The sequence below is a fragment of the Bidens hawaiensis genome, unplaced genomic scaffold, assembly GCF_021521415.1.
Source record: "Bidens hawaiensis isolate Kalapana, Puna unplaced genomic scaffold, B.hawaiensis_p1.1 tig00000001_1, whole genome shotgun sequence".
Classification (NCBI taxonomy): Eukaryota; Viridiplantae; Streptophyta; class Magnoliopsida; order Asterales; family Asteraceae; genus Bidens; species Bidens hawaiensis.
Genome location: NW_027491014.1, coordinates 8646748 through 8672923, shown reverse-complemented (window position 1 = coordinate 8672923; position 26176 = coordinate 8646748). Strand labels below are relative to the sequence as shown.

The following is a 26176-nucleotide window of genomic DNA, read 5'->3' as shown; positions in this document are numbered from 1 at the left end:
GTCAAGACAGGTAGTATGTCTACAATAGTTAACTCCATAAAGGAACTTGCAGGGATCGTGAGTAACGAAGCGAATGACGAGAAAGTAGAGATGATCGAGAAGGACGGGTGAAAGTCGAGGCATCCTAATTGAAAAGGAATGAAAGTACGAGACTACATAGTTTAGCAAATATGAAAGAAGACGTTAAGAATAATGTAGTTGTGTACCTGAGACTTTATGGAAGAGACCAATAGCGATACTTTCATCAAAGTATGAGAATGGATAAGAATTGTAAGGTAGAACTAGAGGGACGTGAGTTCCTTTCTACTCTTTATGATTGACCTTAAGAGAGTTCAATGTCGTTTGGGAATGGATTTGACGTATGAGTTAAAGATCGTATAGCATGTAAGAGTAAGTTGATAAGGTTTATGTCATTGGATGGGGGTACAGTGACGGTTTATGGTAATAAGGAAAGTTCAAGGCCTAACGTCATTCCGATGATAGAAGCTGAAGGTTTGTTAAGGCGAGGGTGCAGTGCCTACCTAGCGTATGTTGTTAAAGCTACGGCCGACACGAAAGAAATGAAAGATGTTCCTGTAGTGCGTGACTAACCAGAAGTGTTCCCGTTGGACCTTCCGGGTTACCACTGGAATGAAAGGTAGGATTCCAGATAGAGTTAATACCAGGAGCACAACCCGTCGCGAAAGCACCTTACCGCCTGGTGCCGTCCAAGATGAAAGAGTTAATGTCCCGACTACAAGAACTCCTCGACGAAGGTGTTCTATGCCGAGTATTTCCCTACGTGGTGTACCGACGATGTTCATGAAGGAAAAAGACGGAAGTATGAGAATGTGTATAGATTTCTACTAGTTGAACAAGCTTACTGTGAAGAATAGATATTGCCACAAATGGATAATTTGTTTGATCAAATGCAAGGTGCGAGTTGGTCCTCGCAAATAGACCTCAGAGTAGGCTATCATCAGTTGAAAGTGAAAAAGGCAGACATCCCTGAGACAACATATCAGACGCGATATGAATACTACGAGTTGCTCGTGATATCATGGATAGACGAATGCTCAAGCAATAGATATGATTATGATGAATAGGGTGTGTCATCCGAACGTGGGTAAATCTAACATCGCTTTTGTTGATGATAATCTTGAATTATTCAAGGAATAAGTCCGAACATGTTGAACACTTGAGAGAAGTGTTGGAGCGCTAAAGAAAGAGTAATTGTATGCTAGGTTTTCCAGGTGCACCATTAATACTCGTCATAAGAGTTTGGATATCTCTTCAAGTAGAAGGAACAAGATATAAGACAAGAAGATGGGTAAGGCTGATAAAAGAATTGTGATTTTGAAATCAAGTATTATCCTGGTGAGGCTAATGAGGTCGCTGGTGCGCTAAGTTGTGAAGTTGAAGAGGCTATCACGACAAATAAGTAGTATAAATTAGTTAGTACTTCGGATTGCATGAGCGAGATCCTTGAGACACCATTAAAAGTTACAAAGGATGAGAGCAAGATGAAAAATTAATGAATTCTCTAGTTACACCTAGAGTTGAAAGATAATACTTATGATGTGAAGATCAGATTTGGTCGCCTGAGGATTCCACGTCATGGATATCTTCGAGGCCAAATCCTAGATGAATGTTATAAGTATGGATGTCGGTTATAATGAAGGCATATACTAATAGAAGTGAAACGCTTTAGTAGAAGTCAAATGAAGATGAGTCCATGGTATGTGATAGTTATGGATAGACATGATACTTTGCCAACACTGATAAGAACAACCACAAGTGTTAAGAATGTGGACCCGAAAGTCTCACTGCAAGAGAATGCTAGAAACCAAGGACAGAAATTGAAGACATGCAAGGAAAGCGTAGATATGGTTTATATTTATTGAGTCTTGACACAAATGATTAGTGAGTAATTGATAATCATGTGATCATGGAAGGGAAGTCCTCTGGAACGGAATGGAAGAATGGTATTATAAAAGAAGGTCAAGACATACCGGAAAGGAAGTCGGTTAAGGTAATTGGTTAAGATAGATCGGACAGCCTGATATGCAACGACAAACAACAATGGATTCATAGGATAACGTCAGGCTTGATTAGTCAAGAAAGAGGGAGATGTATCATCATGGACTTCATGATCAAGCTACCTTGGACAACTATAATTCATGAACCTTACATGTTGATGCAGAGCTAAGAATGAAAGAATGTATAAGTGGTGACTTAAGGAGTCCTCCGACAAGTTATGCAATGGATGCGCTCAAGAATTTGTTAGTGCACGGTTTTGCGTCTAGAGTCTTTGTAATTATCATTAATATTTATTTGATATTTAAATGTAATATTTAATGTTTATTTTAGACTAATTCATTATGTTTGAGTCTAGTTCGCTAGGAATGTTAGCGAACTAAGACTAGTTCGCTAAGGTTAACTCTAGTTTGCTAGGGATGTTAGCGAACTAGGACATTATAATGTATTCCCTCCTGATTCGTTAGGGGATGTTAACGAATCAGAGGGTGGTTCGTTAAGTTAATTTATTTAACGAAGGGGATGCTGGTTCGCTAGGGGATGTTAGCGAACCAGATCGTCTTCTTTAAATAGTGAACCACTGTTCACTTGTAAGAGTCAAAGTTTTGAGAGAAATTAATATTATTCAGAAAAGTTTAAAGTTCATACTCTCTCTCAAGCTTCACGTTAAACTTATTTAATATATATACATACGTATAACACCGAATCAAGGTAGATTATGAGATAGATCTATAATATTATATCTGACAGATCTGAGATCTGTGTTAATCGTTATTGATTGTTGGTTATTGTTCAAGTACGGGATCAAACAAGTGGTATCAGAGCTTTCGGTGCTCTTTACGCTTGATTTGGTGTACTAATTGTTATTATTATTGAGTTTTCTGTTTGTGTTCGAGTTTGATTTAATTTGTTGTTGGTTTGATTGAATTCTGGATGAATTAGATTGAATTTGTGATGGTTAAGGTTTTGATAAGATTCAATTGAGTAGAATTGGATTGTAGATTGGGTTTGTGATGTTTATTGTGTTTTCGGTTTAAGTCCGTAAACAGGGGATTGGTTTTGGTCGAAATTGGTTAGTGTATTGTGATAATCGGTTACGAGATGTGTTGAGCTGAATTCGCGTTGTGATTACGAGCATTTTGGTATATGACTTGTTATGTTTGGTTAAGAATTGAGTGAGTATTACAAATCTGGAATCGATAAGTTTCTGGGTTTGATCTGGGTTTGATCTTCATAAATCTGGAAAAACACGTTGAAGGTTTGAAGATATGAAGATGAATGCGATTCGCTATAAAATTCCAGGCGATTCGTTATGTTTTTAACTTGATTCGCTATCAGTTCGCTAACTGATTCGTGTGAGTTAATCAATTCGTGTCATCTAGTTCATTAACTAGATAACCGATTCGTTTGACACGTGTTTGTCTTGGAATTTGTGCTCTAACAACTTTTTGCCACGTGGCAGAAAGGAATCAAGTTTGTTACAAACGGTTGTAACAACCTGATTCGTTATAGTATAATTCACTATAGTGTTGATTCGTTATCAACTATAGCTGATTCGTTAGCTTATTCACTAAGTTTATTTTGGCGATTCGTTACTGATTATTATTTGATTCGTTGAACTGATTCGTTACAATTCGTATGATCAATTCGTTAAGTTGACTTGGTCAATTCGTTTGGTCAATTCGTTAAGTTGACTTTTGATTTGTTAAACCTTCATCACATTCGTTATCTGTTTCGCCATTTGGGTGATTCGTTAACTTTATTTGTGATTCGTTAAGTTGACTCGCTAGGTTGACTTTTGATTCGCTAACACACTCACCTCATTCGTTAAGACCTTGATTCGTTAAGACTCAATTCGCTACACTATTCACAGTTCGCTCAACCTTGTTCATTGATTCGTTAAACACAGTGTGTAGTTCGCTATAACTGTACACTTGTTTATTTTCAAATATGGCTGGTATGTATGCATTGGCATCTCAAAATATGTTGATGCAACAGATGTTGCAACTTGATACTGAGATAGGTTCACATTCTAAATGTCCAAGATTGATGAAGTTCAGTGACTTTGCTAAATGGGAACCTCGGTTTCGTGCACATTTGGGTTCGGTTCATCCTGACTGCTCATATTTTCTTGATGAGGTATATGTTGCACCAATGATTGGTGATGATACTATTGGGTATACTCCTAAAGCTGTCTCTCAATACTCACAAGAAGAGAAGAAAGCTTTAGAAATCGAGATAAAGGCATATTCTACTTTGACTATGGCTTTACCAGAGAATATTTTTCATCAAGTTGGAAGTATCAAGAGATGTGCATCTTTGTTTCAACATCTACGTATGAGAAGCATGGGAAACACAGCTGAGAGTAAGAAAGTGATGCTCAAGTTTCAATTTCGAAACTTTAATTTATTGAAAGGAGAAACAGTTGAAGAGACGACTACAAGATTTAGTCACTTAATTGCTGAAATGGATAAAATGAAAATGGAAATTTCTGAAAGAGATAAAATTGACACTATCAAGAGTGTACTTCCTAGTTCCTACTCAACATTTCTCATGGTTTTGAAAGAAAATGATTATTTTCTGAATGAAGACTTGACAGCACTTGAATTTCTACAGAAGATCGAAGCTAGAGAATATGATCTTAAGTGTCAAAAATCTTCCAAAGAAAATCAAGATCCGGCTTTCTATGGTGGAAGTATGCCTCTCAGTTCAACAATCTCACCAATCACTGCTTTTCTTACTCATGCCGCAAGTGAAAAAGAATCTGCTATATTTAATGATCTAAAAGTTTGTTTCTACTCTGCTGGTAATTCCGGTGGTTCTGGAAGTTCTACTAGTACCAATCCATTTGCTACACCACCTAGTGTGAATATGAAGGAAGCTGGGCAAAACTTTGCTTTTCTGACGGTATTTATGTCCTCATATGAAAACTTGGGGAGTAGTAAAATTGCCACAAGTGAGTTAACTGATGAGGATTATGATCAGATAGATCCGGATGATCTAGAGATCATGGATTTGAAATGGAATATGGCCATGATTGTTCGTAAAGTTAAAAGATTCATGCAAAGAACTGGAAAAGATCTTCCAGCGTTAAACAAGAAGTTGGGTTTTGACAAATTAAAGGTGAAGTGTTATAATTGTCAAGAATTCGGGCATTTTGCGAAGGAATGTGACAAACCAAGAAAAGAATACATTGGACCTCGTGGTCAAAGTCAAAATGTTTCTTCACCACGGGGAAGTGATGCTGAAAAGAAACCATCTTCTTCAACAACACAAGCAATGTTAGCAGACGGGACTGATTGGTCACAACGGCTACTATGCAATGATGTTCAAGCAAATTTGGCTATGTTTGGGTTACATGAAGATTGTCAAGATGCTACTGGTAGTGTGATGTCTTCAGATAATGATTCTGGATCTGATTCTGACGATTCTTGCGACAAGTCTTCTGAATCAATGTTTGCTTGCATGGCTAAGATCAATGAGGGTTCATCCAAGACCATTTCTGGTGAAAACTGGATCATGGATAGCGGATGTTCTCGTCATATCACTGGAAATCTCGATCTATTAACCAACGTAAGAAATATTCAAGGGGGTTATGTAGCGTTTGCTGGGAATTCTGGGGGCATGATCACACAAGAGGATGATGTTTTGAATGGTCATATTACATTTGAAAAAGTAAATTATTGCGACAAGGTTGATCATAACTTATTGAGTGTATCACAGATTTGTGATAAAAAGTACACTAGAATATTTACTGACAAAGAGTGTCTTATCTTGAAACCGGGTTTTATTATTCCCGAGGACATGGTTGTCATGCGATCACCACGATCAAATGATATTTATGTCTTAAACATGAGTTCTAAGATATCAACATCGATCGAAACATGTTTTGTCTCGAAAGCAACTGAGAAAGACTCGATTCTATGGCATCGAAGAATGGGTCACATTCATGTTCGAAAGATGAATTATTTAATGGCAAATAATTTAGTTGAGGGTGTTTCGTTAAAGAACTTTAAGTTATCTGATTACTGTGTTGCATGCAAAAAGGGCAAACAGAAGAAGAAGACACATCCTTCTAAGTTATTGAATTCCATTAATACTCCTCTTGAACGACTTCATATGGATTTGTTTGGTCCAGTGAATCGTGCGAGTATTTCTGGAGACTGGTATTGTCTGGTAGTGACAGATGATTATTCAAGATATTCATGGGTGTTATTTATGAGTTCAAAAGATCAAACACCTGTTTTGGTACAAAACCTTATTACTAAGATAGAATCACTGTATAAACAAAAGGTGAGGAGAATCCGAAGTGATAATGGTACTGAATTCAAAAACACTATTTTGGATTTCTTTCGTATTCAAAGGGAATTCACCGAGAGTATAGTGCACCTTATGTACCACAACAAAACGGTGTTGCTGAAAGGAAAAATAGAACTCTGATTGAAGCTGCACGTACAATGCTTGCTGATTCAAAGCTTCCTATTCAATTTTGGAATGAAGCAGTGAACACAGCTTGTTATACACTTAATCGGGTTAACAGTAAAACGACTCAAGAAGACAAGCTATGAAATATTAAATAACAGAAAACCTAATTTAAAGTACCTGGAACCATTTGGGTGTCCGTGTACAATGTTGAAGAATGAATCGGGTAAATTTGATGAAAAGGCTATCGAAGGATATTTCTTGGGATATGCGTCTCCAAAGAAAAGAGTATTTAATTTTACATCTGGCTGTGTTGAAGAATGGTACCATGTGGACTGTCAAAAGTACACAACTCCTTCTCAAGGGAAAGGTCCAGACTGGATGTTTGACTATGATAGTTTATTTAATTCTTTTATTCCTTCGACTGAACACATCGATGAAGATCTGGTTAGAGCATACTTTGAAGAACATTTGAACATTCCAGGCTCTTCAAGTTCTAATGCAGTTGAAGTTCAACCAGATGCTACAACTGAAGAATCTCAAGTTGTTCCTCCAGTTGTTATTGATAGTGCTTCTACTTCTTCCGATGATGATCAAGCTGAGATTCAAGTTATTGATCTTGATAGTGATAATGCTTCATCTCCTGAGTTGGGTGAACATTACACTAATTTATTTGATAATATTGTTGTTCCTGAAAATCCTACTCTTCGGATTCATGGATATCATCCACAGGACAATATCATTGGAGAACTTGATGTGGGTGTTCGTACACGTTATCAAGTTGCTTCGTCAAGCGACAATAACGTATTGTGTGCTTACACTAATTTACACTCTTCGGGAATTGTGAATATTGCTAAATTCAATTGCTTTATATTTCAAGTTGAGCCAACGACAGCTCGTAAGGCACTTGATGATCCTTCTTGGGTAGAAGCTATGCAAGAGGAATTACAACAGTTTGCACGATTGGGTGTTTGGGATTTAATAGACAAGCCTGCTAGAGTCAAGAAAGCTATTCCGACTAAGTGGGTATTTAAATGTAAAAAGGACGATCGAGGGGTGATTTTCAGAAACAAAGCACATCTAGTGGTGCAAGGTTTTCATCAGCAAGAGGGTATTGATTATACTGAGGTTTATGCTCCAGTTGCAAGATTAGAGTCGATTCGAATCTTCCTGGCTTATGCTGCTTACAAGAATATCAAGGTCTATCAAATGGATGTTAAAAGTGCTTTTATCAATGGTGAATTACATGAGGAAGTGTTCGTTCAACAACCACCTGGTTTTGAAGATCCTGATTATCCAGACCGTGTTTACCGTTTAAACAAGGCCCTGTATGGTCTACATTATGCCCCGAGAGCTTGGTATGGCACGCTCGCCGACCATCTGACTGATAATGGCTTCAAACGAGGAGCTGTTGACTGCACTTTATTTCATAAAACTGTTGGTGATGATCTTCTTCTAGTCCAGATTTATGTTGATGATATTATATTTGGGTCTACAAACGACACTTTATGTAAGGAATTCGAGAAGTCCATGCAAACCAAGTTCGAAATGAGCTCGATGGGAGAGATGAATTTCTTTTTAGGGCTGCAGGTTCATCAATCTGATAAAGGAATCTTCATTCATCAGACTAAATATGTGAACGACGTCTTGAGCCGATTCAAGATAACTGCCGGAAAAATCCCTTCAACTCCTCTTCCAGTGGGTCACAATTTATCACCGGATGAATTGGAAGATACCGTTGATCCGACCCTTTATCGTGCTATGATTGGTTCTCTAATGTATTTAACTGCTTCTCGACCCGACATAATGTTTGCTGTTTGTGTGTGTGCTAGGTACCAAGCTAGTCCCCGAGTGACTCACCTGGCAGCGGTCAAGCGTATTTTGCAATATCTACGGGGAAATCCTGACATCGGGTTATGGTACCCTACAGATAATACTTTCGATTTTACCGCCTACTCAGACTCAGATTATGGAGGATGCAAGATCAACTTCAAATCAACGACTGCAGGATGTCAATTCATAGGAAACCGGCTTGTTTCCTGGCAGTGTAAGAAGCAGACAACGGTCTCTACTTCAACCGCCGAAGCTGAATATGTTGCAGCCTCGAGTTGCTGTTCCCAGGTTTTGTGGATACAACAAGATCTTCACGACTACGGTTTGAAGTTTCTTACTACTCCCATCTTGATTGATAATTCTGCTGCTATTAGTATCACCAAAAATCCCGTACAACATTCTAAAACGAAACATATCGAGATTCGATATCATTTTATACGGGATTGTTATGAAAAGAAATTAATTGATATTGAGAAAGTACACACAGATTTTCAAAAAGCCGATCTATTTACCAAAGCGTTTGATAAAACACGGTTTACTTTTTTGCTTGGTTTAAATAGATTGAAGACCCTTGCTGAGATCCTAAAATTAGGATAATTATCTTTTAATTGCTTTATAGATTTAGTCTTATTTTTTTTATGTTTTAGATTTTAGGGGGTGAAAAGTATAGAAAATACGAAAAGAATTTTTTTTTTAGCTTGTATAGATAAAATCCAAAAACATTAAAAAATTTTTTCAAAATTCAAAAAAAAAATATTGTGATTTCTATTCTTTAATGTTTTTCCTTTAAAATTTAGAAAAATCAAAAACATTTTAAAATTTTGAAAAACCAAAAAGAATGTGATTTATGTTTTTGTACAGAAATATCTGAAAATCCAAAACGATTATTTTGTTTATAAGAAATTTGAAAAAGACAAAAATATTGTGTTTTAAAGTTTGTATAGAGAAAATCCAAAAAGATTTTAGATTATTTTCTCGTTGAAAATTACGTCGGTTATTTAAGTTTGTAAAGCATGCTTGCATGTCTTGGTCCTATGATTCACTTGTGAATTGATGGTTAGCCATTTATTTATTCTCTTAAGTTAACTGGGGCGATTAAATTTATCTTTTATTTATTTTTTTATGCTCCTCAAAATTTTGAGTTTTTTGAAGCAAAAAGGGAACATGATAGTACATTGATTATCTTGACCCCAAGTTCAGCAAAAAGTAAGCTTAAAAGACTGTGTGCTTAATTGCATTGGTGCATTGGTAGGTCTTAAAACAACCCAGTAGAGTAAAGTATGTGATATAAACATAAAGAAACGCCAAATTGAAAGGGGTGTTAGTCTCTAGCAAAAGTCTTGGTGAGGATGGCAGAAATGTAATAACCAGTAATACTCAAGCCTTATATTTGTTGATCACCCAAAAATCAAATAAAGCAAATAACAAGCGTTAAGATTCTGGTCACTGTGAGCCTTTATGCGGCTTAACCATCTGGGTATTCATATGCATGAATATTTCACTCGCTTTCTAGAGCAAACCCAAAGTCATTAAACTTGATCACCGCTGTACTTCGTACAATTTAAATTACCGACTTGATCAAAATCCGCTGTTAGTCATACAATTGTTCCCCCCTTGCGTGTGTCTTAATACCATTAAGAAACGGACCCCAGGGGATACAATGTATGTAAGCCGACAGATGGACTCGTGCATACTCACTCACAGTAAAGGAAACTTGATGCCTTGCTCAAAATTTCTACAATTGGTATCAAAATTTTGATCAACAATATAATGGTTTAAGTCAAGTTGGGGTGATTTGGCAAAAATCAAATTAAGCTTGAACCAAGATTAGAGGCTAATAATTTCTGATATTCTGTGCTCTAATTGAACTATTTAATCATATCACAAAAATACTTGAATGTGTGTTATTAGATTTATGTGGACAACAATACCAATGACCGACTTATCGCCAGTCATAATATCGCTGAAATATAAAACTGTGATGAAAGGGCAATTTGGTCAATATGATTCTCTGCTCAAACTCAACAAAATTACAAAAATATGTACTGTTTTTGATAAAATCATTGAAAAATACAAAAAGATTGTCTATTTTTTTAATAGTTCGGATATTTTTTTTTCTGTAAATACTTTCTTTAATTCTTTAAATTTTTACAAAATTCCAAAAATATTTTCGTCTTCTTTATACAATATACTTAAATAAATTTTTAAGTTAAGTTTCGGTAATCTGAAACAATTTTAACGTATTAGGTTGTCGGGATATAAGGGTTTCTCGATAATTTAACTTATTGATTTAATTTAATTCTTTATTTATTTCATTAATTTATTCATTCATTTAATAATTTAATTTAAAATTAAATAAAAGAGTTTAATATTAAATAAAAGAATTTAATTCGCTAAACTCCCATTTGTTATTTATGGATAACGAACTAGGTGATTCTTTAGCGAACTAGCTTCTGGTTCGCTAACCTAATTCGCTTCCGTACTCTGTAACGAATCATCCCTTCGTTATACATATTTAACGAATCATGACACGAATCAGGTCTTGATTCGCTATATTTAATTTAACGAATCACATTGTGCTTCGCTAATATAAGGTAACGAATTGAGTTAGCGAATGGGCTAATTCGCTAACTTTAAGTTAAACGAATCGTCTGATTCGTGCAAGTTGTGCCTAGGGTTTCGTGCACTGCTATATAAGTCAAGATAACGAATAGTATTCCACTGTTCGTCTTCTTTCTTCATCTTTCAGAAACTGTTCAAATTCTCTCTGATATTTTTGATCTTTTATGTTTGAACATTTCAAAGATCAATTTGAGTTTCTAAGGTATAAATGTTCTTGGCGATATCATTTTCGTCAAAAATGACAATGAATTAACTGTTGAATTATGTAGTTTTAGGGGTTTAAGGGTTTTGAACCTTTGAAACTCGTTTGTGTATAATTTATGTTCTTAATTGTCTGATTTTGATATCATTTTGATCAGAATCACTTTCCGATACCCTTGGTGGACTTTAATCAACATTTGATTATTGTTTGCTGGGTTAATTATCGCTGTGTGTTCTTGATGTTTACTGTTGGTTCGTTGATCTTTAGTACATTTAGGTAATGAGTCTCAATCTCATTCACCTACATTCACTAATGTGTTCCGAGCTCAACGAGCTGATTATCTTGATGGTTCAACGATGGTTATGGCCGAATTGAATCTGGGTTTAAGTTGTTGACTATTATTGTTCTTGATAATTTTGACCTTGACTTTGTGAAGTCAAAGAATAAGTCTTAATTATGACCATTCGTTAGTCTTAGCGAATTGGAACTGTTTCGTGTCCAATTCGTTAAGATTTTACACGAACTAGCTTAAGGAATAAGACGTCACACGAATCAGAGTTTGATAGTTTAAAATATGACGAACTAGAGTTTAGTTCGTTAAAATTAATTAGTGATTCGCTAAGTCCAGTTCGTTAAGTTATTTACTTGATAGCGAATCGCCTGATTCGTTATCTTTGTATAACGAATCAGTGTGATTCTTAACGAATGACATTAAAAAAAAAATAGTTAACTAAATTTAATATTCATTTAATTTAATTAAAGGATTTAAATTTTCTAATACGCGTAACTAGATTAATTACACATATCTTTTGATTATATATGGTGATATCTATTCTCATATTGGTTTTATTTATACAGTAAATCATGGCTGAACAAGAACAACCACATGAACAACCTCGTCAAGAACAACCACAACAACAAGCTCAACAAGTCGAAATGATTCTATTACCGTTCGATAAGAAGCACAACATCTGTGCTCATGTCGATCATGATGTGGCTGATTTAAGGACGTTCGGAGCTATGTTGAATTTCTTACGCCGTTCGAAGATACATTATGCAATCACTGCTAAACCTAAGGTGTATCTTAGTATAATCAGGCAGTTATGGTACACGGTGGTATATGTTGAAGAAAATAATTGGGTTCAAGCTACAATTAATCAGATCCCTATTTCGATTGATGTTGAGGTCATTCGTCGGGTACTTCAACTTGACGATAGTGATGATTACCCGAGTGAATTTGACAGGACGCTGGTTAGGGGTTTATTCACAAGATTAAATTATGGGGGTGATATTCGTCGGTCCATGTTGAACAAGAATGGTTTGTGTCCACCTTACAAGTATTTGCTGCATGTCTTGCTTCACTGTATGAGTGGACGTCGCGGTGGTTTTGATGAATGCAGATTAAGTCTGCAATCAGCTTTTGTTGCACTAATCCTGAACAAACCATTCAACTACTCAGAACTTATCTTTGATCATCTGAAAGAGCAAGTTCAACTAACTCTACCGTCGAAGAAGTTCTTAATGTATCCACGCTTTCTACAATTAATTATTCAAGATCTGATACCGGATTTGGTGATTGATCGATCGTTGGTGAACGATGTTCTTGATATGGAACATATGAAAGCTGAAACGGTGCATCGTATGTTAATATATAGAAAAGACAAGCCACAGGACAAACGGATGATTGGTCATGTAATCAATCCGGATTACGTATGTCCTCCTAATGAGCGCTGGATCCATGATGATTCGGATTCCGAGCTTGAAGGGGGAGAAGGTGGGAACAATGATGGTGGATATGATGATGGTAACAATGATGATGGTGATGATGGAGCTGGTGAGCGAGCTCTGAAAGAACAACAAGATGCAGTCGATGCTGCTCTAGCTGCCACCATGAAAGCTCACCAAGAACGAAAACGAAAGGGCAAAGCGGTAGCTACTGATGAACCATCGAAGAAGCCCCGTGTGTCTGCTGGGGCTGGGGTAATTATTGGAACACCACTACCACGTCAATCAACTACTCAAAGCTCGGCGGTGCCGCTAACTACTAGCACTCTGACGCTCACCTTGACAACGACGATGGTGTCACATGAGAGGCTCGGTTTAATTCCTCAAATGGCGTTGACCGAAATACCGAGACCTCCTGCTGTGCTGTCAACTGTTTCTTCCACCACTTCAATGGGACCTCCCCCTCTGCCAACAACTACTTTTCCTCCGCCTCCACCTAGTGATGTCTCTTTCATGAGAATCACTCGGCCTCAGGGACCTATTCAACCAGTTCATCCATCTGTATACAATTTGTCACCTGGACGTCAAACGGAAATGTTGCTTAATCTGCTACATTTATATGAAAATCAAATGGCAGCTGACCGACTCAATCAAGAACGACTCATGGAGAATCAACGAAAAATGATGAGTTATATTTCGTTCTGTCAGAAAGAGACCAAGTCGTTGCGTGCGATTGTTGAGTCTCAGGGGGTGAAATTAAAAGAACAAGATGAGTTAATTTTACAATTAACTTGTAAAGAAGATGCCCTCAAGAAACTCAAAAATGATGATGATGATGATCCTGACGAGTCTGATGCAGGAGGTGAGCCTAAACAATCGCACGGTTCATCCTCTGGTGCTGATGTCAGTGGCGCTGATGATTCGAACAAGCAGATAATTTCATATCAAGATCCAACAGCAGCCAAGCCAATAGAAATGATTGAAGCTAACACGGTGATATTTATTGATGAATTGGGAATGGTTAGAAGTATTGTGAACAAAGATGAGATACAGATCGGTGAGTTTGTGGTTAGATCTTTGACACGGGAGCAGATTTCGATTCTGCTTGGGCTGAATGACGATCAGTTGACTGATTTAGAGACTGAGCCCGATGTTGAAGTGATTAATAAGGAAGAAATGGAGGTTGATCCATTATTTATGAATACAGATTTTATTTATGAGAACGAGGAGATTGAAATGGAGGATGTGACAGCTGAAGAGTACCCGGACTTGTATCAACACGCAAATGTTGATCAAGGTGCTCCGGTATTTAATGAAGACGTAATTAAGGAGACTGAGAATGAACTGGAGAAGATTGTGCAACGGACTGTTCCTTCACTCAAAGAAGTGACTGATGATGACGTTGAAAGATGGTTCAAACGCCAGAAAGTGGGTAAGATCATCAGTGCTTATCGATATGTAGATAAAGAAAGAAAGGATACAGCTGCTGCTTGGATTGAGGCAAATCAGATGACTACCTTCAAGACTGTTTCTAAGGTACATGGTGATATTTTCTCCTGGCTCTATGATTCAGACCTTAAGGTATGTATTGTTAAATGGGAAAAAGGTGTCAAATATTACGAGAGGATAATGGATGTTTTAACATTACCGCGTTGGGATGTACGCACCCTCGCGAGACGTCCATTTATCAATTGTGGGTGTAACCGAATGGCTGAGAGGTTCCATCAACACTTAATGTTCGAGGTCAATCATGGCTTCAAATTCTTCAAGCCCCAGGTCCCAAGACGTAAACGTACTGATGAGATTGATCCAAGGACTGGCTGGAAGAAACTTGTCTTGAAAGTGAAGCCACCAAACACAATGAAAAGAGTTCCTGTGAAGACAATGCCTCAAGATATTTATCTGTCTTTCAACCATTGGTACTATGACAATCATACTGGCGAGGCCGTTATTGTTCGTGGTCGAGGACTACCGACTGAGCTCATCAAGATAATCGATCCGATGTGGTTGGTTAATTTATCAGAGACAGACAATGACGTGCTACACAGGAAGCATATTTTGTTTGAACGCCAAGAAGATTACGACCTGGCTATGCAATTCCAACGTGTCGTTCGTGTATGCCATGAACATGGGATTCATAGTTGCAGAGATTGGCAGACAAAGCGTTTCAAATAAGTTAAAGACAAAGAGCTCAAGACGAGGGGGTGTCTGTTAGTGCACGGTTTTGCGTCTAGAGTCTTTGTAATTATCATTAATGTTTATTTGATATTTAAATGTAATATTTAATGTTTATTTTAGACTAATTTGTTATGTTTGAGTCTAGTTCGCTAGGAATGTTAGCGAACTAAGACTAGTTCGCTAAGGTTAAGTCTAGTTCGCTAGGGATGTTAGTGAACTAGGACATTACAATGTATTCCCTCCTGATTCGTTAGGGGATGTTAACGAATCAGGAGGTGGTTCGTTAAGTTAATTTATTTAACGAAGGGGAAGCTGGTTCGCTAGGGGATGTTAGCGAACCAGATCGTCTTCTTTAAATAGTGAACCACTGTTCACTTGTAAGAGTCGAAGTTTTGAGAGAAATTAATATTATTCAGAAAAGTTTAAAGTTCATACTCTCTCTCAAGCTTCATGTTAAACTTATTTAATATATATACATACGTATAACACCGAATCAAGGTAGATTATGAGATAGATCTATAATATTATAACTGACAGATCTGAGATCTGTGTTAATCGTTATTGATTGTTGGTTATTGTTCAAGTACGGGATCAAACAGAATTGCAAGAAGTGTTCTCTCTCAAGGAATAGACAAAGGGATTTTAAGAAGTAACCCTTAAGGAGAAACTGGAAAGGTTTCCTTTTTTGGAATTAATATGTTTTGAACGTGTTGCAAAGCAGTATATTTGCTATAGGTTGTAATTGGACGGAATGGTCATTCAATGCTAATTTAAAGGACAAGGAAGGAGACCATACTTGTGGAAGTGATATGCACTAGCAAAGTCTGAATAAGGAAACGTATCATCAAGGACTTCAAGAACAAGCTACTTAGAAAGCTAAAACTAATTAACATCACTCGATGAATGTGGGACAAGGATAAACCGGTAAGTTAGGAAGCTTAGCCGGTTCAAGAAAGAATGCGAATACAGGAAGTATTCCTTTTACAAGGACTAAGTAGGTTTCAAGGACGAAACCTCTTATAAGGAGGGTAGACTTGTAACATCCCGAAATTTCTAAGAATAAATAACTAATACATTATTTATTTAAGACGGAAAAATTTACTTAAGTTAGTAGAGAAATAAAATAATAAAGATGGAAGGATAAATAGGCTACTTAGATGAAATTAATTATGGACCAAAAAGGAAAGATGTGCCTAAGGTCCATGGTCTTAAGGGAGTATAAATACCACATAAAACCCTAATCCATTCCATTTTCATACATCTCCACACCATAGGCTACACCATCAAAACACAAACTTAACCCAATTCCCGTTTTTGAGAAAAACACCCACAAAGACACAAGGATTCCCGGAGATCTAGCCGTCGGATTGGTCTCAAATTTTAATCGAGTATTCCTGACATATAAATGAAGTTTTCCACGGAAAATATCTTTGATTAGAGGTTGGGAAGTCCGATGTTTATCAGTAAAACCACAGCAGCTTAAAAGTGAAGATTCCGGCGACTGTTCAGCTGTTTCGGCGACTGTAGCGGTGGTTTCCGGCGAAGGTGAGCTGATGGGTTTATAGATTTGGACAAGACGGTTCCGTGGCTGCTTGAATCACTCAAATCGGAGTTCGTTTGATATGGTTTTGAGCATCTCGAGTGATTTCAAACAAAAACCTCAAATGCACGTTTTTGTTAAAAAGGTTTACTTTTCATGAACGGATTTACATGAAAATTGCTAGGATGATAGATCGGGTCTAGACAAATCGTAAAGTTGCAAACTTGAATATTAAAATGGACTTAACGAACTCATGGTTATTAACGGCTCGTTTAAATAAACCCTAGATCTAGTTTTGAACGTTTTAGCCATAAAGGTTCAAGCTTTATGCTAGAAAAGGATTGAGTCTTGATGATGGGTTGATAACGAATGTAAAACGGTGAAAATGGTGGTGAAACAAGCGAGATCTCGCTTTTCCGACGAGATCCCATTATTCCGGCAATGGCGGCGCCGGAAAGGCGGCGCCGGAGAATGTGGTACGAGGTTTAGATCTTGTGAGGGAATGTTCTGACCTAACCCTTGTTCGTTAGCGGAAACGTAACAAACCAACCTTAATTCGTTAACGGAGATATAACGAATTAGCAAGTAATTCGTTACGAGCTTTCGTTAAGCTGAAATAACAAACTAGAGGCAATTCGTTAAACTGATTCGTTAACAGATGCTTAACGAACTAATCTCAATTCGTTATGTTAATTCGTTAACGAAGGAATGATGAACTAACCCAGTTTGTTAAGGGTTCAATTCGTTAAAGACCAGTTTGTTACAAGGTCCAATTCATGCAAGGACCAGTTCGTTATAACAGTCAATTCGTTATAATGAATGAGTTCATTCGTTAAGAACCCCATTCGTTAAGGGCTGGATAACGAGCTAGAAGATTGACAGAATTACAGAAATGGTCCCTGGACTTAGAAAAGAATGATATAAATACATAATAGCACTTGGACTTTGATAAATGATGAAAGATACCTTTAAAGGTTAGCAAGTAACGATTAACTAACCGGTAATGATTCAATGAAGTAAAACCGGCTTAGACGTGTAAGATTAATTAAGTAGCAATGAGAATGGCTAGAGTAGTGTTTAACATCGCAACTATTAAACAGTTAGTCGCGCAGAGAAAAGGAAGGGAATAACCTTAAACGGCGGATGCAACCGAGATCAGGTGAGTTTCTAGCCCCAATCCTTGTTATGTTTTCGGGGCTGTGTGCATACTTTATGTGATTAATAATACACTTACCTTAAATGGTAAGTGTATGCCTTATATGATTTATGTATGAATGAATGCTTGACGGTGCGTGAACGATCTTCGGATATTGCATGTACCGCCAGGTGATAGTTTAAAGATATGATTGTTATATATGATGTGTAAATGATGTGTGTATGCATGAAAGTTAAAATTATGAATATATAGAAAAATATGGTATGGTTGTATGGAAGAAAGGGAGACCGGACCCTAATAATATCCGAGGATAGAAGGGAGACCGGACCCTAATAATATCCGAGGATGGAAGGGAGACCGGACCCTAATAATATTCGAGGATGGAAGGGAGACCGGACCCTAATAATATCCGAGGATGGAGGGTGACCGGACCCTACTAATATCCGAGTATGGAGGGTGACCGGACCCTAATAATATCCGAGGATGGAGGGTACCGGACCCTAACAATATCCGAGGTATGTAGGGCGAAATGCTCTTTATAATGTAAGGTTAGTTAGGCGTGTATTGTGTATGTTAAAGAAAGAAAACACGAAAGAATGAAAGTATGTGTATGGCAGAACGATGAACAGGTTAAGTATGTAATATGTATCTTCGGATACGTATATAACTAAGTATGTTAATGTATTGTATGTTGCCTAATTAACTAGAACTCAGTCAGCGTAGCTAACTTTTAGTATGCACGCAGGTATATATGTTTATTGAGCTGGCATGAGGATGGCACATGGCATGGATTGAACGACTGGCATTTGAAGATGGAAGAAATGATGTTTTGAATACGATGTTTTATGTTATGGTTTTAAGGAAATGATTAAATGTTTTGTAACGAATGATCGAAGTTAACCTTTCCGCGAATGTTTTAAATAACTCTGATATTTAGAACTATGTTTATGAGTAAATCCAACCCTAAAGTAGGGCACCGGGATCGAGGCCTTACAACTTACCTCTGAGGGGGTATTCGTCATTCTGTCATCGAGTGACGATTCATCATCCTCAGAGAAAGAAAACTCTGATGATGCTTCTGAGGTTTCATCTGTGTCGCACTTGTTAGCAGAGTTAACACAGAAGAGGTATTTCGGGTCCTCTCAGGCTAGCGACGCGGGTGTGAGTGTTGCGGACACCCAAGTTGCGCCTGTGGCTAAAAAACAGCGGACACGTCTTCCAAAGAAGCCGCAGTCTAGTCTTGCAGATCATTTGAAGACGGTGACTGGTACTTGTTTCGTTTTTTAATTGTTTCTGCTTTGAGACATGATTTGAACGTGATTCTCTTGTGCAGATCCGTCTATAGATGGGAACGATGTTTATCAGCAGTCCTCCTCCATTCCTGTTCGCCTTGAAGCTTCAACTTCGCATTATTATGTGGAGGCGAATTTAGGAGGGGACGATGATCTGTTTGTCCCTTCTTGGGATATTGTTAATGGGTCCCGATTTTCTGATTCCGGGACCTGTAGGAGCTTTGTCAAGCATTGTGTGCCGCCTGCAGAAATGGCGCACCAGCGTGAACGTTCCCGCCATGACCTCCATACCGACTTATCTGTTTCCTTGGCTAACAGCTTAGCCTGTAGCCAGCAAATCTTACGCGAATTGCGTACCATGGGTGGGAAGTTAGGTGAAGCTTCTCGAGCCGTTGAGGCTGCGAAGAAAGAAGCTGAGGATCATCGCTAAATGGAAACAAACAGATGCGGAGATCGCCCTTAGGGGTGAACAAGATCGAAATGCTGCTGCTGCCCGCCAGTGGAAGGAAGCCTGTGAAAGGAAAAATGCCATTCTTGAGGTTGCCCGGGTTGAGACCCAAAAGAAACAAGATGACCTGGCTCGAGCCCAAGAAGCAAATTCAGCCCTGGAAAATCAAGTGACCCTCCAGGGCAACCGGATTCAGGAGATCGAAGCTGAACTGAAGTTGCAGAAGGAGCAATCTGAACTTAAAGACAAGACTGCTGCTGAGATGCAGTCTGCTTATGACTCCTTGCTGCAGTCTCGATCAGAAGCAGAGACTCGCACCTCCAACGAATTACAAGAGCTTCGGAGCAGGGCGGAGCATGCTGAGCGGGACCGACAATGGTTCTTCGACCGAGGGCTTGATTCTGTGAGTTTCCCTCATACGTTATTTATTATATACTTCATGTTTATGATGCGAATACATGTATTTTATCTATTTGTTAGGTCATCCGCCATGTTAAGGGAAACACTGAGCTTACTGACTACTTTGTGAACTTAATGACTGCTTCCTCTCAAGCCGACCGCGCGAAAGGTTTCAATGAAGGAATGGAGTTAGCTCAATCTGGTCAGACCTTTGAGAACCATCTGCTTCATGGCCTTGACGTGAAACAAGAGTATGGTATGCGGGTTAAGGAGTATGACACTCTGGTCTTTCCGCTACAGAATATGCTTCCGGAGTTTGCATCCGCCGATGATGGCGTGCAACAACTAAGGATCTATTTAGATGATGAATCTGAGGATGCCTCATCTGAGGATACTTCACCGAAGGCTCCGGAGGACATGCCCGCTTCTGATCCGTAGGCTAGGTATAGATCCTTAGGACTTTCTAATTGTTCTCTCCATATTTTTGTAATCGTTTTTTTGAATATTATTGGAAAGAATTTTTGTCTTATAATATCTGTTTGGGAGATAATATCTTTGTAAGATATTTTTGAATTTCGAAATTATGCAAGTTGTATGATACTGATGACATTGGTCAGACTGTCACTTTTATTGCGATGAGTATACATAAGTCGTTTGGGACCTTCAATTTGTTCTTATCGCTTTCCAACTTTCTCTTTCAATAACAACAAATCATAAAACTTCTTCCGTACATTCATCTCATGGCTGCTAAGAAGAAAAGTACTCCGGCGATTCACGAGGTCATGGTGCATTTAAAAGAAAAAGACTATGACGATGTCGTCTATGTATACGGATTTGCGCCGGAATGGGATCCGGAACGTCTGGCAGACGGTCCCATTCCCACTAACCCCCAGAGGGAAAAATGGCCGTTTATACTGACTTCTTTACAACGGGTAACTTCCGATTACCCATCACGAAGTTTATGAGGTCCATACTGACATCGTATGGTCTCCATTTGTCTCAGATTCATCCCTTTGGGATGCTTCGTGTCTGTCACTTTGAATTCTGTTGTCAGGCCCACGTTATCGAGCCTACGGTTGCTCGGTTCGCCATATTTTATAAGTTAATGTACCATGACGGGTGGTATGGCTGGTCTTCTACCAAGAAGGGTCCCATTGGTACCGAGTGCTACCGGAGTCTTCATGAGTGGAAACCCATGTTTTTCAGGGTTCGAGAGGATGTCATCCCATCCAGGATGAACCGTCGTAAGGCTACTGACACCTTTCCAACCGTTACTACTACCACCGAGATTAACCTTCCTTGGTATACCACGTTAACCAAGACGCCTATGCCACTACGGGCGATTCACGAGGGGGTGTTGGTACATGCGAAGATGAGCCGCCTATGGCCGTTCCCCGCATTGGAACCATATTTTGAAAATTCTGAAAAGAGTAAGTTTTTACTGTACTTTTCCGAATCTTTATGTCGTCTTCCTGACATTTTTCAATTGCATGTGAAGGCTCTATTCTTTCCACTCTTCTAGACAAGGTAGGAGGTATGATGGTGCGTCGACCTATCACCCCGCATGAGTTACCTTTCCTTGAACGCACTCGGCCTAACTTTTTGTTCTCTACCCTTCGCGCGTAACCTGTTGTGTCCGAGGCCATGATTGCAAAAGGTGAGAAGATGATCGCTGAAGGTGAGGGAATTCTAAAACCTCAACCTCTTACAGCTATGACTTCTAGCGGGATGATAGTACTTCTATCTTCTAGTGAAGAGTCATCATCCCGTGATGAAGGAGTGCTTATTGGTACTACTAAATCTCGAAACGTTCTGTCCTCATCTATAGGTTTAACCCGCAAGCTGGGTTCAAAGGCAACCGCAGACTCGGCGGCGGGTGATGAGAGTGATTGCCAAACGACTGAGGGTGAACCTCAGGCCATTGGTGTAGGCGTTTCTAAGGCAGCCGGCAAGCGGAAAGTTCCATCCACCAAGGCTGGCCCCTCCAAGAAGTCGAAGAAGCCTAAACTTGCTACTTTGGAAACATGCCACACCAACTTGATTATGAAGATATTCATTGGGTAAGTCCAAGGCTTTTCATTTTTATTGATCATTGCAGACTGAATACATGTCTGATGTATTATTGGAGTTTTTTCAGTAGCATTGAAAGATTTTTCTGAAGACATTTTAGGTTTGAAGAATCCAATAGCATTGATAGCTCCAACTCCACCATCACCACCGCCAAACACTACTCAAGATCCTATTATTTTGACGGAGGCCTCTTCTCTGAAGGAGCAAGGAATCGGCGAGTCTGAACCTATCCGCATGTCTCCGTCCTTTAACGTCCATCGTTTCAGAGATCAAGGATACGTGAGTGTGTTCCCTTATGGGCGTCAAACTTCTCCATCTCCTCGCGAGGCAAATGCTCCTCCACATCGTTCGCATTGGTCTTTGCTTGAGGTTTCAGCATTCAATGATGTGGACTTATGTTTTGAATATCTGCGGGAAAGTCTTCCTCCCCCAGAGAAGGAGCGATAACGTCGTCGTATTCGCCAGGAATTGTTGAACTCAAACTCTTATCATCTTGCGAATGTTATATCTACCAGTCAGGAGATAAGTCAAGACTGGTTGGTGATGAACAAGGAAAGAGATGACCTGGAGATTAGTTTGCTTCAAGCTAAGAAAGAAGCTCTCGGAGCTCTGACTGAGGCTAAAGAAAATTATCAAGCTTATGAGGCTGAGAGAACTAATCGTCTTGCTACTGAGGAAGCCAAGAATGTCCTCCAAAAGCAGTTGGACGATCAAGCGGAGATGATAAAAACTCTTCTAGCTGAGTCAGCAGCCAAGGACAAGCGTTTAACTGACCTTGCTTCTAAAAGCCGAGACCAGGCCTTGGAATGTGCTGGTCATAAGATGGAACTTGTCCGAGCCAAGGCGAACAAGAAGTGGCTTCTGGCTGAAGCAGTTCCCAAGGTACTTTGTCTTATTCTTATAAGCAATTAGATTACTCATAGTTACTTATATTTATTACTATCAACAGGCTATCGTCGATGTCCGGGATAGTGACGAGCTTGGGAACTGTGTCACTATTCTTTTGAAAGCATCCAAGCAAGTTGGCCGTCAGATGGGCTTCGAGGAAGGTTATAGATTTGCCTCAGAGGGTAAACTTCCGGAAGAATACATCTTTCACGCCCAAGATACTGCTGCCGTACTTATCCAAAAGACAGAAACTTTTGATTCTTTAAAGTTTCTCTTGCGGAGCAGATATCCGGTCTTGCGGATAAGGAGGACAGCATCGATCGGCTGAAGGACCTCCTTGGGCTTGTTGAGGATGACAAAGAAGATCAAGATAAGGCGGATGATAATAATGCGGAAGGCGAAGATGCCGTTCCATAAATGTAGATGATCTTGTATTATTCTGTTTTTGTAATCTCTTTTGATTAGTAAATAAGAAGTCTGTTTCCTCCGGTACACTTTGTCTAATGTGTTATAATATAAGTGTTTTGCCGGACCTTCGTTTTTGTCAATAAAGGATTATAAATTAACATGAGACTAACATAAAGTTTCAATAAATCGGGCATAAGCCATATTACAAAAATTGAAATTACATAACTTCTGCTAGTCTATTAGGGCGCGCAGGCCAAAGTAAAAACACAAACGAAACTGTTATATGTAGCACTGTTTTAACTGTGCCACATTCCAAGTTCGAGGGACCTCAGTCCCATCTAACTTCTCCAACTTGTAAGCGCCCTTAGACAAAAAATTGTTTTATCTTATAAGGGCCTTCCCAAGTTGGGGCCAACTTGCCCGGAGGTTCCTGACCGGAAGCCTCGTTGTTGCCGAAGACAAAGTCTCCCGCATCAAACTCACATTTCTGGACCCGCTAGTTGTAATACTTCTAAAGCTGTCTATTATAATTGTGCTCGCGGATCGATGCTAGTTCTCTTCTTTCTTCAAGTAAATCAAGATTCATCCAGAGTTCGTGATTATTGTCATCAATCGACAAAACTCTTGCGGATGGGATCCCGATTTCGGCTGAGATCATGGCCTCAGTGCCATAGGCTAAACTAAAAGGCGTCTCAGATTTGCTGGAATTCCTTTGGGTGCGAAAGGCCCAAAGTACATGGGGCAATTCATCAACTCAGTCCGTCCGTTTAGTTCCTAACCTTGTCTTGATCCCTTCTTTGATAGTTCGGTTGGTTCTTTCGACCTGACTGTTTGCTTGCGGATGTGCTACAGATGTGAAACTCTGAATGACTTGGAGTTCCTTCAACCATTCCTGTAGTCCGCTATCAGAAAATTGGGTCCCATTGTCACTTACCAGTTCTTGCGGAAGACCAAACTGGCAAATGATGAATTCCCACTGGAGTTTCTTAACACTTGATGTCGTTATTGATGCAACCGGTTTGGCTTCCACCCATTTGGTGAAGTAATCAATGGCCACTATCAAGAATTTGACTCGTCTAGGGGCTTCTGGGAATGGTCCCATAATGTCAATAGCCCACTTCTGGAACGGCCAGGCGGATGTTACCGGGATCAATTCGTTTTTTGGACGCAGGGTATTGGGGGCATGGCACTGGCAAGAGTCACACTTTCTGATTTGTTGCACAACGTCCAAATGCATGCCGGGCTAGTAGTACCCCTCGTTCATGATCCTTGCAACCGCCATCCTCGGGCCCGAATGTAGGCCACAAATGCCTTCGTGGACCTCTCGGATTAAGTAGTTTTCGTCTTCCGCATCTACACATCGTACTACCGGGCCGAGGAATGATCTCCGGTACAATATGTGATCAATCATCTGGTAATTCAAGGCTTTGTGCTTTATCTTTCGAGCCTCAGCTTTTTCTGCTGGAAGGACTCCGGATGATAAGTAAGCCTTGATTGGTGTCATCCATGATTCGACGCCCGTTTGAATTACCAAAACTTGATTTTGTGGAACGGACGGGTGGTCCAGGACTTCTACGCAAATATCTTTAGCAAAGTGTTCGAAATTTGTCGAAGCTAGCTTGCTAAGTGCGTCCCTAGACTTGTTCTCGCTCCTCTTAATGTGGATAACGTTAAAGGAGGAGAACTGGCGAATTAAGCCCTTTGCTTGCAACAGATAAGAAGCCATAACATCATTTTTTTCTTCATTTGTTCCATTAATCTGCCCCGCAATTAGCATGGAATCCACCCGTGCTTCCAAATGTTTCACCCCAAGCTTTTTAGCTATCCTCAAGCCTGCCAGGAAAGCCTCATATTCTGACTCATTGTTAGTATTCTTAAAGTCTAACTTTATGGCATATGTGAACTCATGGCCTTCGGGGTTGACTAGCCTGAGGCCTGCACCAGACCCTTCACTGCTTGAGGCTCCGTCCATGAACAAAGACCAGACGTGTCCCTGTTCCGGAGTTGCCTGGGGTTGTTGTTCAATCAAACATTCTTTTTCTTTGTGTTGCGGAACCTCGGTACCGAAGTCCGCAAACACCTGTCCCTTGATTGTTGGTCTGGGTTTATATTCAGTCGCATGTTCACCGAATTCGATGGCCCACTTCGCCAATCGTCCAGACAATTCAGGTTTACTCATCACATTCTTGAGCTTATATCCTGTTAACACATTAATGGGGTGACCTTGAAAATATATGCGGAGACGCCGAGCGGCATAAACTAGTGCTAAGACTTGATTTTCAAGCATTGAATACATGGTCTCCGGGTCGGACAACGTTCGGCTGACATAGTAAATTGGAGTTTGAACATTCTTTCTGTTTGCCAGAAGTACGGCTCCAATAGCAATGTCAGAAGCAGATAAGTACAACGCTAGGGGTTCACCCGCAAGCGGTGCTGTCAGGGTGGGTAACTCCATTAAGCGGTTCTTAACTTCTAAGAATGCTTGTTCGGCCTCCGCGATCCACTTGAAATGTGCCTTTGTGAGGCAATTTCTCAGTGTTGACACGAATGAGTAAGAATTGGCCGCGTGATTTGCTAAGAATCGATTTAGCGCCACGAGTCTTCCATTGAGTGTCTAGACCTCTTTGATGGAAGAAGGAGAAGCCATGCGGGCTATAGCCTGAACCTTGTCGGGGTTGGCTTTGAAGCTCGCATCCGTTACTATGACTCCAAGGAATTTTCGTTCTTCCATCCCGAACGAACACTTAGCTGGATTCTGCTTCATATTTATACTCCTCAGAGTTTCGAAAGTCTCTTCAATATCTCTCAATATTTGATCTTCTTCGACGCTTTTGATCACTAAGTCGTCCATGTAGACCTCTAGGTTTCGACTGATTTGGCCTTTAAAAGCTTGATCCATTAACCGCTAATATGTGGCACCAGCGTTTTTCAATCCGAAGGGCATCATTTTATAACAAAATGCCCGTTGGTCTGTGCG

The 26176-nt window shown here is 39.4% G+C and overlaps 1 protein-coding gene across 1 annotated transcript; it reads right to left on the bottom strand.

Moving 5' to 3' along the window:
• Positions 1-24442: 24442 nt before the first annotated feature.
• LOC143558621 (uncharacterized) lies at positions 24443-24976 on the bottom strand. The gene has a single exon (XM_077047680.1). It carries the CDS (start codon positions 24974-24976, stop codon positions 24443-24445), a length of 534 nt encoding a protein of 177 aa, XP_076903795.1.
• Between the last annotated feature and the right edge of the window lie 1200 nt (positions 24977-26176).

What these genes read in the sequence shown, in the direction of transcription:
- LOC143558621 (XM_077047680.1), bottom strand. Translation starts at nt 24,976, where the DNA reads ATGCTAATTGCGGGGCAGATTAATGGAACAAATGAAGAAAAAAATGAT.